Below are 17481 nucleotides of genomic sequence, written 5' to 3'. Positions count from 1 at the left end.
ACCCAGGAGGCAGAGGTTGCAGTGAGCCAAGATCGCGCCATTGTACTCCAGCCTGGGTGACAGAGTGAGACCCCGTCTCAAAAAAAAAAAAAAATGTATTAGCCTGGTGTGGTGGCAGGTGCCTGTAATCCCAGCTACTTGGGAGGCTGAGGCAGGAGAATTACTTGAACCCAAGAGGCAGAGGTTGCAGTGAGCTGGAACTGCACCATTGCACTCTAGCCTGGGCAATAAGAGCAAAACTCGGTCTCAAAAAATAAAAATAAAAAATAAAATTTTTAACAACCAATTATTTTATCTTAGGATAAAAATTTACCATATAATTTTTTAATACATCAATTGTATTTTCCTAAATTTATATTTTGATTAATAGACCGAAATACTTTTAGTCCTTTTATAAAACCTAAGAAGCCAAGAACAAATGTCTATGTATTTAGCAATGTTTTTTTAATTTGGATATGATCCAGACATTTAATGAGTATCATTTAACATAATTTTAAGATTTTAAAATTACATGAAAAGCTCATTTATAAATGTTTATTTCATTTATAAGATTTATTGCTCAATTATTCCTAGATTTATGAAAATTGAGATAGAACTAGTCATTGTTTTTATTAATCAGTTTTATAGACTGTTACCATCAAGTGTTTATCTTGATATTAAGGTTTAAGTAGAACCTTAAAGTTAAAAACAGCCACCCTGTTGCTAACTCAGAAAAGTTACAGCTATTTTTATTAAAACAACAATATAATCATATTTATTTAAAAACTATATAAACAAAGATCATTTTGTTTTAGGCTTTATGACTTTAAAACATCTAGCAGAGGCAAATATAAAACTGTCTGACCAGTAAACCCAGATAACAATGTATGCTGACAATTTTGAAGACATTTCTAATTTTATTTTATCCACAATTTTAAAACCAATTAATTTATCAAAGATTTACTTAAGTCACATCAACTAAAAAAAATTGGGGGTTAATTACTATACATTTTATATGAGTGCTCATTTATTTAAACCAATCAGAATAAAATTTGTTAAGGGATTTCTGGCTGACTACACCAGCTTTTATGTAGATACAACATTCAACATAATATATGTACATACACATAAACATATTTAAACACATATACATAAAGATATTAAAACTTTTATTTTAGAATTTTAGCCATGATATAGTAAAACACGTAAATTCACCAGTTTATAAAAATGATTAGATGCAAATTATTTTTCTGACAAAATGGGCTAAGGATAAGCTTTAAGCTTTTTTAATAGGCAATCTTATAAAGGCTGTAAATCAAATTTGGGATAAAGCAGTTTGAGTCACTCACCAGTGCACTAAATTGAACAAAAAATAGTTAACTGTGAAAGTGTGCTGAATTATGTGAGTAGGACCAAAAGACAAGAGTGATTTTTAACAAGGTTTATACAGTATTTTCTTGGACTCAATTCTTTGTCATTGAAGATAAAAATGCTGCTATTCTTTTTTGTATAGGGAGGAAGGTTTTACATGGGAATTTAATCTTTGCTTTAAAAAAAAAAAACAGTAGGAAGGTCAAAATGACTTTGTTTTATATCTGCTGGTTTTCAGGTGTTTTTATTTAAGTAGTATGTTAGAATAGCTGTTTAGAGAAGGATAAAGAGGGGATACTGTAAGAAGGGGAGGGGAAAGGTCTAGAAAAGAAAGTTTCAGCCACCTTTGAGACAGTATTTTTTAACAAGGCAATATTTGTATCCTGAATGTATTTTGTTTTTGTTTTTATTTTTTTTTTAGCCTCAAGATATCAATGAAATATGCATATCTTATTTGGAGTGTATGATTTCATAGCCTCCATCTTTTAGTTCAGTTTTAAGAAAAACAGACTAAATGATCCCTGTAATGTTTGAATATGTTACTAGCTGGAGTTCCAGAAAATATTCTGGCATGCCTTTGAACTTTGAGAGCTCATTTCGTGGGTGCTCTGATTTAACGTCAACTACGCAAAAGCCAAGTAAATGCAAGCACTGAATACACAAAGGCCAAATAAATACAAGCCAAGACAGAAAATAAAATACATGCTTACCAGTAAGAATGATAAGCCTTCTCCAAAGAAAGGGAAAAATTCCCTCATCCAAGCCTCAAGGTCCAAACCTCGCAGCTGAGGTCAACAGGGGGAAAATAATTCTACCCAACAGATCTACCAAACAAGAGGGGGAAAGACCTCTCCCTAATCATATCCCAAATAAAACAGAACTCAAACCATATCTGAGAGTTCTGTCCAAGAGATACTTACTGGAGGGAGAAAGGATAACCTGTGAAAGTGGTGGGGGTGTGGGGGGTTCAAAGGGCCCCAACATGGGTACCTCATGCCATAACTCCAAAGGCCAATGATTCTCCATGAGGTGAGTCAGCTTTGTATCCCACTTCTGACACCATGCATGTCAAAGTCAAAATGAAAATGTAGACACAAAACTAAATTTAATGTTTTATTTGAGAAGAAAGAATTTCAATTCTAGGTGATCTTTAGTATGTCCAACAAACAAAGAGAAGGTTGAGGGTTTTATTTAAAACTAAGAATGTTACTTGTGGTCTTTCTTTTTTTTTTTTTTTTTTTTTTTTTGAGACAGAGTCTCGCTCTGTCACCCAGGCGGGAGTGCAGTAGTGCAATCTTGGCTCACTGCAAGCTCCACCTCCCGGGTTCACACCATTCTCCTGCCTCAGCCTCCCGAGTAGGTGGGACTACAGGCGCCCACCACCATGCCCGGCTAATTTTTGTATTTCTAGTAGAGATGGGGTTTTACCATGTTAGCCAGGATGGTCTCAATCTCCTGACCTTGTGATCCACCCGCCTCGGCCTCCCAAAGTGCTGGGATTACAGGTATGAGCCACCACGCCCGGCCAACTTGTGGTCTTAAGAGAAAGTTCATTGGTATTAGTAAAGCCCTGGGGAACTGGCAAACTCCAACTGGTGGGCAATGGCCATAGGCAAAATTAGTCCTAGAGTTACAGCAAGTTATCTCAGCAGCTATAGACAAAACTGGTCTCAGGTTACAGCAAGCAGTTTCAGTAGCCAGGCTCACAGAGAATTACATTCTTGGAGCAATATTATGTGTCCCAAGTACTTTTTCCCCCTAGCTTCTTGAGTCTGTTTTAGTTGGGTGTGACAAGAATGACTCAATTAATATTATCAACTTGCACAATTATAAAAGAATCACCATTTTATGTAAGCACTTAGGCTAAAAAAAATAGTAAAAACATCCTATGTGGCCAGCAGCCTTGAAACAATAGAATTTAGTCAAATAATGATTACCTGCATAAGATATGCTCTCCATCTAAGTAGTTTCCCCAGTGATTTTTGCCAGTATTCTAATTCTACACGGAGTAAACACAAACTGTAAATGTTAAGAAATTGCCCATGGCATAATAATCACCTTTCAAATTTCTCATATGTTAAGGCTACTTCTTAATAATTATTATTCTCTAATAATTTGGAGTTACAGAGAAAGTAAGATTCCTTCAAAGTTTGGTGAGTTTGCTGGGCGCAGTGGCTCACGCCTGTAATCCCAGCACTTTGGGAGGCTGAGGCAGGTGGATCACAAGGTCAGGAGATGGAGACCATCCTGGCTAACACGGTGAAACCCCATCTCTACTAAAAAAATACAAAAAGATTAGCCGGGCGTGGTGGTGGGCACCTGCAGTCCCAGCTACTCCAGAGGTTGAGGCAGGAGAATGGTGTGAACCCAGGAGGTGGACATTGCAGTGAGCCGAGATCACGCCACTGCACTCCAGCCTGGACAACAGAGCGAGACTCCGTCTCAAAAAAAAAAAAAAAAGTTTGGTGAGTTTTTTTCAAAGTTTTATTCCTTAGATATTATCTGTGTAATCAGATAGACTGGGCTAAGCCACAGCCTCATTCCTTGTCAACTGGATAACTTCAGAAAAGTGTTTTAACTTCTCCAAATCCTAGTTTCTTCCGCTGTAACGTGAGGATAGTCAACACTGACAAAGAAGGATGAGCATAAGGATTCATGAGATACGGTGTGTAAAGCTAGCCTCATTCATAGCAATGGTCACTGCTCAGCAAGAGAAAGCAGCCCTTAAGACTATATTGCTGAGATTTTATTAACTAACCTTTTGCCCTATTAATTTCATGACCCCTTTTTTAAACAGGTAAGTGTCAGAAGAAGATCCTATAATGTCAATGTGTGTCCTATAAAGGTTAATCAGGACTTCAAGGTATCTCGAACTTAATTGTTCACATGCCCTTTTGATCATTCTTTTCTCTCTATTTTCCTTTCCTTCCAAAATAAATGTCTCTTTTCTAAGCTTTAAGTAAAGAGCATGTGACCATTCCTCAATGAGCTCTTTTACATGTTTTGCATTGTTTGGCTGAGAACCAACTTGAATGCTTTTTAGACAAATTGTGGTGATTTCACCATCCACTTTCTCCTGACTCAGAATGTGGAATTTTTTCAGCGTGCTTTCATAAGATCCACACTTGTGTTTCAGGTAAAGAAAAACATCTGTGTCAAGCACAAGCATTTCTCCACTTCTAGCAGTCTCAGGTACTAAGGTCCTGACTGAGGCCAAAGAGTTATTACTTCTCTGTAGATTCCTTTGGAGATTTTGTCTATTCCACTTTCTCCCCTCACTGGTAAAATTTCTGTCTTTTTCTAAGAGAGAACATGCTCTCGCTAGCAAAGATTCTCTGAGCCTCTTGACAGCCAGAAATGATCCTTCCACGGAGATTCTTCCACTGGGTTTCAAAGGACTGAAGCTTAAACTCGGGATTTTTTTTTTCAGGTCTTTTACCAGAGTTTCTAGAGTAACTTCTTTTCCAAAAACAGAAAGATCAAGGATGGCATTTACAGAGCTGAAGATCTGAAATTAAAAAGAGAGAAATGAAAACAGTACTGCCTAGTGGGAAAGACTACATAAACATGTTCTTTTCTGCCACTTTCTTGTCTCTGCAGAAATTGCATTAAACCAGGCCCCAGTTGCCTGCCCCAGACTTCCTGACTTCTTGCACCAGGGCAGCCCATCAAAGTTATCCCATTTTGTTCAATTTGGGATTCACACTCCCTCACCACATACCCCAAAACAGACATGCTCAAATAATTTGTAGAGGCAGAATTCTTTTTTGAAACAGTTTTATGCAGAACCAATACATACAAACTGTTCTGGTTCTGCTTGGATAGGGTTCCCCCAAGAGTCATTCCTGCCCCCAGTCAAGTTCATCAGATGGCTGCATACAACTCTGAGTGTCTTACAGAATCAAGTTGGTAAACCATTGCTTTGGATTTTAACTTTTTCCTCTTTTTCTTACTTGCTGTCTCTTCAAAGCTTCTTTTTAATGTTCATTCTAATTGTTTTTTCCCAAAATAAGCCTTTAGGTTGGTACCTGGCATCATCCATGACAGTATAAGCGTTTACCATCACTTTAAAAGCATTAAGTGAGGCTGGGCGTGGTGGCTCACCCCTGTAATCCCAGCACTTTGGGGGGCTGAGGTGGGAGGACTGCTTGAGTCCAGGAGTTTGAGACCAGCCTGGGCAACATAGGGACACCCTGTCTCTACAAAAACTACAAAAATTAGCCAGGCCTGGTGGTACACACCTATAGTCCCAGCTACTCGGGAGGTTGAGGCAGGAGAATCACCTGAGCCCAAGAGGCAGAGGTTAGAGTGAGCCAAGATTATGCCACTGCCTGGGTGATGGAGCAAGACCTTTTCTCAAAAAATATGCATTTTGTAAAATAAAACATTAAGTGACACACATAGAAAGATAAAAATAGATGAGGCGATAACCAAAATTTCAAGGGCCAGGGTTGGCCTTTAACACTGACTCAGAGAGTTTGCATTTTCTTTCCTAGAAGTCATGGAGTGAGAGCACTTTGTGTCGCCTGCCATAAGAAAAACTTCAAAGAAGAAATGGGATACAGGACTATCAGTACACCTTCAGCATCACACCTTACCTTGTCACCAAAATGAGAGACTGTGAGTTCAGCATGTCTAGTCTTCCTTGCTAGCCAGTGTTTCTTTTGTCTGATGACATTCTCTGCAACTAAGTGGAAACACTGGCATCAAAAGTGTTTATGGCATGATACACTAATAATTTTTTAATAAAAATAGGCATATTCAATTATATTATAGAAGAATGTCTAAGATTTTTTTCTACATTTTTCCTCTAAATTCAACATTCAAATCACTTTTTTGTTGCACTTCATTTTATGTGTAAATATGATCCAAATCATGTTATAAAGCACACAAGGTATTATATGCATGAATAAAAAACAAAAATGTAAAGGTATATCCCCATCTCTGTTAATTCTAGTCACAAGAAGACTTTACATTCTTGATCTAAGATATCATACTGTTCTGGTTTTCCTCCCAATTCACTGGCTGACCTGCTGAGTCTCCTTCCTAATCCTCCTCTCTTCCCATTCTCTAGATGTTGGCGAGACCTGGACCTCAGGCCTCATGCTTCTTTGCTAACCTGTACCCCATCCCCTGGGTGATCTCAACCATCTCTATGGCTTTAGACACCATCTCTACGTGAATCGCTTTCAAAATTCTATCTTCAGCCTCGATCTTTCTCCCTTCTGCCTGTAGAACTCTCTACCTCATTATCCTAATAGGCATCTCATTGACCCAAACTGAACTCTTGATAACTATCTCCCTCCCAAATGCATTCTATCCCCAGTGTTCTCCACCACAGAAAATGATATTTAATCCATCAACATGTCCTGAATACCCACCAGTTCTTATCACCTGCCCTGGTACTGCCTTATCAAAGCCAACGATGAGTAGTAATTCCTGTTGTTCAAACAGCTGCTAGGTTGCTCATTTAAGAAAAAGCAGTCCAATCTTGTCAATCCCCTGCTTGAAACCTTCCATCTCACCCCAGAATAAAATCCCAGACACCTTGCCATGATCCAGCAGTTACTGAGCATAAACTGGCCCCGGCTCCCCATCTAACCACATCTCCTATCACTCTCCCCCAGCTCATTCCGCTCCAGCCACACAGGCCTCCTTGCTGTTCTTCCACACACCCAGCATGCTCCCCACTCACAAAATTACCATTCCCTCCCTTGGCCTAGAATGTTCTTCCGGCTTATCTGCATGAATCATTCCCTTACTTGGCCTCTGCTCAAATGTCATCTAAACAGAGCATTTCCCTTCCTATTCATCTAAAACAGCACTTTCCGTCATATTCTATCCCTTTATTCTTCTTTATGTCTTGTCATAGCACTTATTTATGAATATATAATCATAAATATATTTAAATAAACAAATATCTAAGTTTTATAAAAATAAATAAAGCACCCAACATATTATAGATTCATTTGTTTAAAATCGGTCCAGATGTACATCTCAAGAAAAAAAAGGCTTTGCCTATTTCACTCATTGCTGTATCCTCAAGACCCAGCATGCTGCCTGGTAAATAACAGGTACTCAGAAAATATTTATGAATGAATGACCGAGGCCAATCTCTCTCTCTCTCTCTCTTTCTCTCTCTATCTCTCTGTCTCTCTGAGTTGCCAATTCCACATATAAAATATTAACTTTCAAAAACACTACCATCTCCTTAGAGAAAAAATGAGCCCCTGAGCCCCTCCTGCCATCCCTTACCTGAACATCCCCATTGAGAAGGAATGACTTAATTAATGGTGACAGCTAAAGGTACTGAAAATCCATAGTGCCTTGGATCTTTCTCTGGACTCTGTCGTCCCTTAAGCAAAGCAAGTTCTCTTGCTCTGCTCCAACCCCCATGTGGTATGTTCACCTCCAAGAGCCTGACATGGAGACTTGTTTTCCTCTGGCAATGTATTTTCTGCCAGCCACTAAGCTGTAAAGAAGGTTGCCCGTTCCATGAGGCTGAAGGGGTGTGTGTGCTCTGCCAACCCAACTTCCTCACCATCTAAGTCAGGGATTGGGTGCAGGGAGCAGAATGGCTCAGTCTGATCTCAAATCCAAGCCACACTTCTCAATTCAACTTTGCCAGTAATAAGGCAGATACTATATTAGAATATCCATTTATTCTAAAATATATAGTTGAGGCCACCTGAAAATTCCCAAAGTAGTCATCTTGTTTATAAGATTATATATCATCTTTGTGGGGTTTTTCTCCATTTTGTCGGTATTTTACAGGTTTTCTACAGTAAAATGTAACACTTTCACCCCAAGATATAGACAGATTCAAAATACAGAAGAAAGTTTTCAAGAATTTGCCAGTCACTAACAACTTTATCATGAGCCATTTTCATATCTTTTCTTCCTAAAGCAATATGGTGCCATTTGTATATTCACAATAAAATATTTTTTTTTAAAGTTACTTTAGCCAGGCATGGTGGCTTATGCCTGTAATCCCAGTACTTTGGGAGGCTGAGGCAGGCAGATCACTTGAGGTCAGGAGTTCGAGACCAACCTGGCCAACATGGTGAAACTCTGTCTCTACTAAAAATACAAAAATTAGCTGGGCGTGATGGCAGGCGCCTCCTGTAATCCCAGCTATTCAGGAGGCTGAGGCAGGAGAATCACTTGAACCTGGGAGGCAGAGGTTGCAGTGAGCTGAGATCATGCCACTGCACTCTAACCTGGGCGACAGAGTGAGACTGTGTCTCAAAAAAAAAACTACTTTAAAATTTACCAATTCCGTGGATCATTTTAATAAAATGTAATTTTTAAATTTTATTGAAGAAGTATTTCTAAAATTACAAAAATTTTACTTGGAAATACCTTTTTTTTCTTTGAATATTACATATGCAACTCCCTTGGTTCTTGTTGGATATATCACATCTTCAACATCTCCACCCTCATTCTTAATGTCTTGGAAGTGGCTCTTCACTAATACGGCCAATAATTGATCACTAAAAAGGTCAACTGGAAGACCAGCAACTACAACCGTTCTTTCAGGAGCTTTGGATTCCTTGACATTCAAAACTGATGCCTGTAAGAGAAACAGTAGGTTATTCTTTAAAAATACAAGACTCTACATAATAAAGATGACATCACACTTCAGTGGAGAGAATATCTTATTCTATAAAAGTGCTGGTGCAGCTGGTTAGATACTTTTTAAAAGGGGTGTAGGGGAGTAAATCCTTGCCTCACACCATATACCAACATAAACTCTATATGAATTTAAGAGTTAAATGTAAAAATTAAACCCTTCTTTTTTTCTTTTTTGAGATGGAGTCTCACTCTGTCACCCAGGCTGGAGTGCAGTGGCATGATCTCAGCTCACTACAATCTCTGCCTCCCAGGTTCAAGCGATTCTCCTGCCTCAGCCCCTCAAGTAGCTGGGATTACAGGTGCCCGCCACCACACCCAGCTAATTTTTGTATTTTTAGTAGACATGAGGTTTCACCATGTTGGCCAGGCTGGTCTTGAACTCCTGACCTCAAGTGATCTGCTGCCTCAGCCACTCTAAGTGCTGGGATTACAGGCATGAGCCACCATGCCCAGCCACCCTTTTTTTCATAAGTGGAAAATATTGGTTAATATTTGTCTGATTTAGGAAGGCCTAAAAATAATGGAAGAAGTTACAAAGGAAAAGATCAAAAATATAAATTTAAAAATTTATTAATTAAAAATAAGTCAAACTAACCACAAAATATGGTATTTGGAGGCGGCTGTATGTTTTCTTTACATTGTAGAGTCTAAAGTATGTAAGACAGTAAGAAACACATCCCCTACTTTTATTGTCAGAATCAGGAAAGTTACCATAAAAAAATAAAACACTGGGCCATGGATAGTGGCTCACACCCGTAATCCCAGCACTTTGGGAGGCTGAAGCAGGCAGATCACCTGACATCAGGAGTTCCAGACCAGCCTGGCCAACAAGGTGAAACCCCGTCTCTACTAAAAATACAAAAAGCAGCTGGGCGTGATGGCGGGCGCCTGTAATCCCAGCTACTCGTGAAACTGAGACAGGAGAATCACTTGAACCTAGGAGGCAGGGGTTGCAGTGAGTCCAGATCACACCACTGCAGTCCAGCCTGGGAAACAAGAGACTCTGTTTCTAAATAAATAAATAAACAAACAAACAAACCCCTGGCAAGAACATGGGGACTGCAGTGGAGTAAAGCCTGACTTCCAGCACATATCGGACATGAAAGTCAGCCACAGCAAGTACACGCTATTGCAGACCCTGCCACCATGCTGGGCACAGAGTATCAACTGCAAGTAGATCCTCTGTTGGGCTCAATCTCTTTGAACTTATATTATCCAGTTAAGGCTTCTATTTAAATGCTTTAATTTGTCCCTCAGCCTCATTTAGGGAAGTGGATTTATAAGCTTTTTATAATTTTTAATTTTTAAACAGTTAGTCCACCCGAGCTCAAACATAAGCTGTCCTAAGCTACCCGGGGTTGGACAGGACAGCTCACGGGCTACAGCGATGGTTAGCAGACCTGAAAGGAATTTGGGGCCCTCAGTCCAGAGGCCTCTCTGGACTCTCTATTCAATAGGACTCCACTGAAACTATTTCTGAGCTACCAGATCAGGAAGACAGTGTAAGAGCACGCATGCGTGCGCAAACACACACACACACACACACACACACACACACACACACACACACACAGTGTCCTGTCCATCCCAAGAGCCCCATAAAATGAAAGTAAAACAATTTTAAAAAGAAGGCCAGGCACGGTGGCTCACACCTGTAATCCTAATCCTAGCACTTTGGGAGGCCGAGGCAGGCAGATCACCTGAGGTTGGGAGTTCAAGACCAGCCTGACCAACATGGAGAAACCCCGTCTGTACTAAAAATACAAAAAATTAGCCTGGCATGGTGGTGCATGCCTGTAATCCCAGCTACTCTGGAGGCTGAGGCAGGACAATTGCTTGAACCCAGGAGGCGGAGGTTGGGGTGAGCCGAAATCGCCCCATTTCACTCCATCCTGGGCAACAGGAGTGAAACTCCTTCACAAAAAAAAAAAAAAGATAATTTTAAAAAGAATAAACCCAATTGAAGGGAGCAATCAGCACAGGAGAGTTCAACAAATGAAGATTGAAAACACATGGAAGTGGCCGGGCGTGGTGGCTCACGCCTGTAATCCCAGCACTTTGGGAGGCCAAGGCGGGTGGATCACCTGAGGTCAGGAGTTCTAGACCAGCCTGGCCAACATGGTGAAATGCCGTCTCTACTAAAAATACAAAAATTAGCTGGGTGTGGTGGCAGGCACCTGTAATCCAGCTACTCAGGAGGCTGAGGCAAGAGAATAGCTTAAACCAGGGAGGCGGATGTTGCAGTGAGCCCAATCGTGCCATTGCACTCCAGCCCTGGACGACAAGAGCAAAACTCCATCTAAAAAAAAAAAAAAAGAAAGAAAAAGAAAAGAAAATACATGGAAGTATATGGAACGATAAGACAGAGGGAAGGAGCTAACTCAGAATATGCAAAAGGGGGTTATAGTGAACAGGTGACGACTTTCAGAGCAGAACCTCAGAAATAAAGGGACCAAACCAAGGGTTTGTTGACAGGGTATTGGTAAAACAACTGCTCCAGCTGTCTCCTCACATTCCCTACCCCCAGTGCACACAAGCTTCGACATGCACATAACACTCTGCAATGAAGGCAGCTGGGCCAAACCGCAAGGAAAAAAAACTTGAGGATTATTTTACTTTAAAAAAAAAAAAAAAAAGGCCTGAAAAGCCTGACTGGGCACGGTGGCTCACGCCTGTAATTCCAGCACTTTGGGAGGTCAAGGTGGGCGGATCACTTGAGGCCAGGAGTTCCAGACCAGCCTGGCCAACATGGTGAAACCTGGTCTCTACCAAAAACAGAAAAAATTAGCCGGGTGTGGTGGTGCACATCTATAGTCCCAGCTAGCTACTCCAGAGGCGGAGATAGGAGGATCGCTTGAGCACAGGAGATCGAGGCTGCAGTGAGCCAAGATGGCACCACTGCACTCCAGCCTGGGCGACAGAGCAAGGCTCTGTCTTAAAAACAAAAAATGCCTGAATGAACACTTCAGAGAGAACCTGCTAGCATGTATATCCCAGAGCAAGTTCTCTCCCATTTCTGGGATTTGAAGGGGCCCCAGCCTAAAAATCATAAGAAAACTAAAGTACTTGCATGATTTTAAGTAAATTATGGAATGCAGGCCAGGCACGGTGGCTCACACCTGTAATCCCTGCACTTTGGGAGGCTGAGGCGGGCAGATCACCTAAGGTCAGGAGTTCAAGACCAGCCTGGCCAACATGGTGAAACCCCATCTCTACTAAAACTACAAAAATTAGCTGGGCGTGGTGGCACATGCCTGTAGTCCCAGCTACTTGGGAGGCTGAGGCAGGAGAATGGCTTGAACCTGGGAGGTGGAGGTTATAGTGAGCACCACTGCACTCCAGCCTGCCTGGGCAATAGAGGGAGATTTCGTCCCCAAAAAAAAAGGAAGAAAGAAAGAAAATCCATTTGACCCATTTGCTGGGAACATTTTCCTAGAAGTGGAAAAGGAAAAATACACATAACACTGGACCAAAAGGAGAAAAAGTAATCATAGCACACTATTGGGACCTGCTATAAACAATATTTACTGTTTACATTATTATCGGTTTTTCACTTTTAGACCAAACCTGCTAAGTCTTAAAAAAGGCCAGGTGCAAGTAGTTCACGGCTGTAATCCCAGCACTTTGGGAAGATGAGGTGGGCAGATCACTTGAGGTCAGGAGTTCAAGATCAGCCTGGCCAACATGGTGAAACCCCATCTCTACTAAAAATACAAAAATTAGTGGAGGCAGGCGCCTGTAATCCCAGCTACTCCAGAGGCTGAGGAACCAGAATGGCTTGAACACAGGAGGTGGAGGTTGCAGTGAGCCAAGATCGCACCACTGCACTCCAGCCTAGGTGACAGAGTGAGACTCTGTCTCAAAAAAAATAAAAATAAAAACATCGAAAATTTAAATATGGTTACAAAAAAACAGAAATGCTCAACCCTGTCAATGTAAGAATAAAGGCAGGGCCATCATATCAGAAAGCAAAAAAGGCATAAAGAAAAACTTTATTTTTCTAAGTGAAGCACTAGGGAGAAATAGAAAATTCACTCACTGCATTTGTTTTTATTTCTTTTGGGATATCTTTTTCTTTTCTTGTTGTTTGTTTGTTTGTTTGTTTTGAAATGGAGTCTAGCTCTGTCACCTACGCTGGAGTGCAATGGCGCAATCTTGGCTCACTGCAACCTCCACCTCCCGGGTTCAAGCAATTCTCCTGCCCCAGCCTCCTGAGTAGCTGGGACTACAGGCATCAGCCACCATGCCCGACTAATTTTTGTATTTTTAGTAGAGACGGGGTTTCACCATGTTGGCCAGGCTGGTCTCGAACTCCTGACCGCCCCCCTCGGCCTCTCGAAGTCTTTTTTTTTTTTTTTTTAGATGGCGCCTCGCTCTGTTGCCCAGGCTGGAGAACAATGGCGTGATCTTGGCTCCTTGCAACCTCCGCCTCCTGGGCTCAAGTGATGCTCCCACCTCAGCCTCCCCAGTAGCTGAGACTACAGGTGGGTGCCATCACGCCCAGCTAATTTTTGTATTTTTAGTAGAGACTACTGACCTCAAGTGATCCGCCCTCCTTCGCCTCCCAAAGTGCTGGGATTACAGGCGTGAGCCACCGTGCCGGGCAGGGAGATCATTTTCTGCACCCCAACAATATCAAAGAAAAACATGCAATCAATTTAAACTCAGGAAATCTTACTTCAGCTCTATGCCCTCATTAGTACTAATACCATATTTCTTTATTCAAATGTCTACATGTAATTTATCTGTAAAATCAAAGAAACTTCTCCCTGAACCAGTATTTTTAGAAGAAAAAAACATAAAGGTGTAAATTTTGTTTGGTAAGAACTAGTTTCTATGAATCATCTAATGAATTAGTACTTCAATGACTTGCCAATATTTGTCCTTAACTCCCTTTCATAGGTTGGAGAAAGTATGGCTAACATAGATAATTTTACTGAGGTCAATTATGAATAATGAGGGTTGTTCATCTCTTCTACCCACGATTAAGATAAAGAAATGTCCTAGAGAAAGACAGTCCTTTCAAGCACTTTGAAACGAGCAGCTTTTAGCCAAGACATACTAACGTGATGGCGCATTTCCTTGCATCAGTATTATGTTATAACAGACTTGGCCATCTTATCAGAAAGCAAAAAGTATATAGCAAAACTTTACTTTTGTAAGTAAGGCATTGGGAAGAAACAGAAGATTCATTGACTGCATTTGTTTATATTGATTTTCTCAAAATCAGTTGTTTATTTTCAATGACGACGCCTCTACCGCCACCAGGTCAACAAAAACGTACTTGCTTTTGCATTTCCGGGACTCTAGCATTTCAGAGCAGGAATTAAAGGCCTTGCCAAGGCTTTTAAGCGATTGATGGAAACAAAACAAAACACAGAAGGATAAATTTTGAATTTGCTAAGACAAGAATTCGCACCAAGGCAGACATAAGACATGAGGATGTCTTCCTGACTTGCGTCCTTGGCTCGAATCGTTCTTACTAGCCCTTTTCAAAAGGCAGCTGTGACCTCCATTTCTGGCTAATCAATCCACTTTTGTTCCCCCCGAGGCGTAGGAGGACAACAGTTAAGCCCTAACAGCCTGCGAAGCAGCTCCTCGACGACGGCGGCGTCCCCGTCGCTTGGGCAGTGGGTGTGGGAGGTGACAGCCTAGTCCTGAGCCTCTGGAGCGGGCCCATACTGCACCGCCGTACGTGAATTTCAGGGGCGCGCAATGCCGCCACCTGGGAAGGGTGCAGCGAGGCTGACCTGAGTTTGCCCGCCGGGGTGGACGGCTCTCCGGGGCCCCCGGCTCTCCGGGGCCCCGGGGCCCCTCCGCGCGCCGCCCCCTCACGCGCGCCGCCCCCTCCCGCGCAGCCCTGCACCCTGGCCCGTCGCGCCCGGTTCCGCGCCCTTCTAGGGGACCATGGCGACGGTACAGGCACGGACCTGCACCGCAAAACCCAAAGCAAAAGCAACTTGCCATGGCGGAGGGGAGACGCGCCCTCAGCGGCCGCAGGAAGCCCACAACCAGCGGAACGCAGGCGATGGGGAGAGGAGCGAGCAGGCAGGTTTTGGTTTCGTTTTTTTGTTCCAGCTCCCTTGGAGGCTACGAAGAAAAGGGCGGCCCTTCCACCCGATCCGGCTGTTCTGCGACCTCGTGGCCTCTGGGTGGGAGCTCGGACTCCGGAGTGCTGTTGCCAGCGCCTGCCCAGACGCCCTCCGTAGTTTTGCAACTTTTGGAAGCACTCTGGAGAGAGGCCGAGGGATTCCTCGACAGGAAATTTGGGAATTCTCTGGGTAATGCATCAGTGATTGCAATTTTGTTTTTACCCGTTTTGCTAAGCAGCAGCAACAACGGCAGAGTTGATTTAAAAAAAGAAAAAACGCAAAAAGGGAAAACACATAGGAGGTGGTGGCCGCTTCCTGTGCTGATACTGGGGGGCTACGCTTTTCCTAACATCAATCATCTCGTAGTTGCAGAGAGCCTTAGACGTCATGATAGTTTTGAATCGCATGCATTATCATGTAAGGGAGTTAAATATCTTGCATGCATGCTCTCTTCTGTGTTTATATATTCGATGCCATGAAATTGAAGGGCATGTGGCTAAAACCTTTTTACTACATGAAACTTTACAACACTTTTGAAAACATTTCAATTTGGTTGATGCGCACTGTAATATTTCTCCAGATAATTGTCCAAAATTTTCCATAGAGAAGGCTTTTATCCTCATTAGTTGCTGGCCTCAAACCAACCATCTAGGATATTAAACTGCTGCCAGAATTTTACATCCAGCTACCTTTACTTTTTAGAACGTATTCTCTATCATGTTACTGATATCAATTTCTACTTCACACAGATGGTTTTTTACAACAGCAAATCAAGTTTTTCTAACATCAGTTTTAAAAAGCCCTGCACTCAGTGAAATCTGGATGTCTTTCCTACGCCCTTATTATCTGTCCAGCCTTCTTCCCCTTCCCCCACCCCTCACCTGGGCCTTTTCCTCTGCACAACCTACCCCAGTTCCCCAACCCCCACCTCAACCCCCAACGCCGTGTTGGTCACCTTCCCAGCCCAGACCAGGAGCCCTCTTGGACCTCTGCCGGGTGCTAAGGACACAGGATGAGAGCGCCAGGTCCCTGCCAACAGAGAGCTCACCACCTTGTCCATGCCTTAGCACAGGAACCCCGAATGGCGCCTGTGGGGACACAGGGAATCTCTGGACAAACTTCAAAATCAAATCAATGAATGCATGAAGAACAAAGGTAGATGGCTAGCAGATATGAAGAAACCCAATCCCACTCCTAAGAAATGTAAATTGAAATAATAAGATACCATTTTTTCACAACTAGATCTGCAAAACCAGAAAGTGTTAGCCTGAATGTAAGCATCAGAGTTGCTGCAAGCATAGATGGATGCAAATACTTCTAAAGATTTTTATCAAAATGTAAAGTGCAAAAAAATGTAAAATGCACATATTCTTAGTCTCAGCAATTCTACTTTTAGAACTGAACTTGAAGTTATAGTGCACAAATGGCACTAAGATATTGTATAGAAATTTTAGTTGTACATTGCTTGAAATACAGGTAGTAATAATTTTTTTATAAACTGGGATCCACCTAGTTTATCATTGGATGGAGCTATTTGTTATATGGCTGATGATATATCAGTAAGGCACAAGGCTATGAAGATTTTAAAACAGAATGAGGTAGGGGGAAGTGGCTCCCGCCTGTATTCCCAGAACTTTGGGAGGCCAAGGTGGGCGGATCACTTTGAGCTCAGGAGTTCAAGACCAGCTTGAGCAACATGGTGAAACCCGTCTGTACTAAAAATACAAAAATTAGCCGGGCGTGGTGGCACACACCTGTAATCTCAGCTACTCGGGAGGCTGAGGCTAGAGAATCGCTTGAACCCGGGAGGCAGAGTGAGCCAAGATCACACCACTGCACTCCAGCCTGGGCGACAGAACAAGACTCTGTCTCAAGAAGAAAAAAAAAAAAAACAGCATGAGGTAGATCTGTATGTAATTCCCCAATTTATATTTTATCTCCAGATTTATATATCTAAGTGCCCACTTGAATGTCAAACAAGCATCTGAAATTTAACAAGTAGAACTCCAGAGCAAGACTCTGTCTCAAGGAAAAAAAAAAAAAAAAGCAGAATGAGGTACATCTGTATGTAATTCCCCAATTTATATTTTATCTCCAGATTTTATATATCTAAGTGCCTACTTGAATGTCAAACAAGCATCTGAAATTTAACAAGGAGAACTCTTCTTCTCCCCTTCTTAATTCCCCCTCAAGAATTGGCAGCACTGTCTACCCATGAGCTCAAGCTCATGACCCAGTTCTTGATTTCTCTTTTCCTCATCCTTCTTAGTATACCCCAACAATGGGCCTTCCAGAGGGACCCAGTATCAGTCCCTCTTTCCAGCTGCATCCCTACCATCCTCATCCAGTCTCCATCTTCTGTAGCTCCTCAGTCCATTCTTGCTACCATACCCAGAAGGATCTT

General features: G+C 42.0%; 1 protein-coding gene across 1 annotated transcript; it reads right to left on the bottom strand.

Moving 5' to 3' along the window:
* Positions 1-725: 725 nt before the first annotated feature.
* Positions 726-15400, bottom strand: RBM43 (RNA binding motif protein 43). The gene is made up of 4 exons (XM_034954009.3): positions 14950-15400; positions 8713-8923; positions 5949-6037; positions 726-4858 (listed from the first exon to the last, which is right to left on the bottom strand). The coding sequence occupies exons 1-4, from the start codon at positions 14950-14952 to the stop codon at positions 4100-4102; spliced, it is 1062 nt and encodes a 353-aa protein (XP_034809900.1). The 5' UTR covers positions 14953-15400; the 3' UTR covers positions 726-4099.
* Between the last annotated feature and the right edge of the window lie 2081 nt (positions 15401-17481).

Source organism: Pan paniscus, chromosome 13 (assembly GCF_029289425.2).
Source record: "Pan paniscus chromosome 13, NHGRI_mPanPan1-v2.0_pri, whole genome shotgun sequence".
Taxonomy (NCBI): Eukaryota; Metazoa; Chordata; class Mammalia; order Primates; family Hominidae; genus Pan; species Pan paniscus.
This window is presented reverse-complemented; position numbering and strand designations above follow the sequence as displayed.

Excerpts from the sequence above, each read along its gene's own strand:
- RBM43 (XM_034954009.3), bottom strand. Across the intron at positions 6,038-8,712 it reads AATATTCAAAGAAAAAAAAG|TTGCAGAGAATGTCATCAGA; the intron begins GTATTTCCAAGT and ends GTTTCCACTTAG. Across the intron at positions 4,859-5,948 it reads TCTCTCATTTTGGTGACAAG|ATCTTCAGCTCTGTAAATGC; the intron begins GTAAGGTGTGAT and ends TTTTAATTTCAG.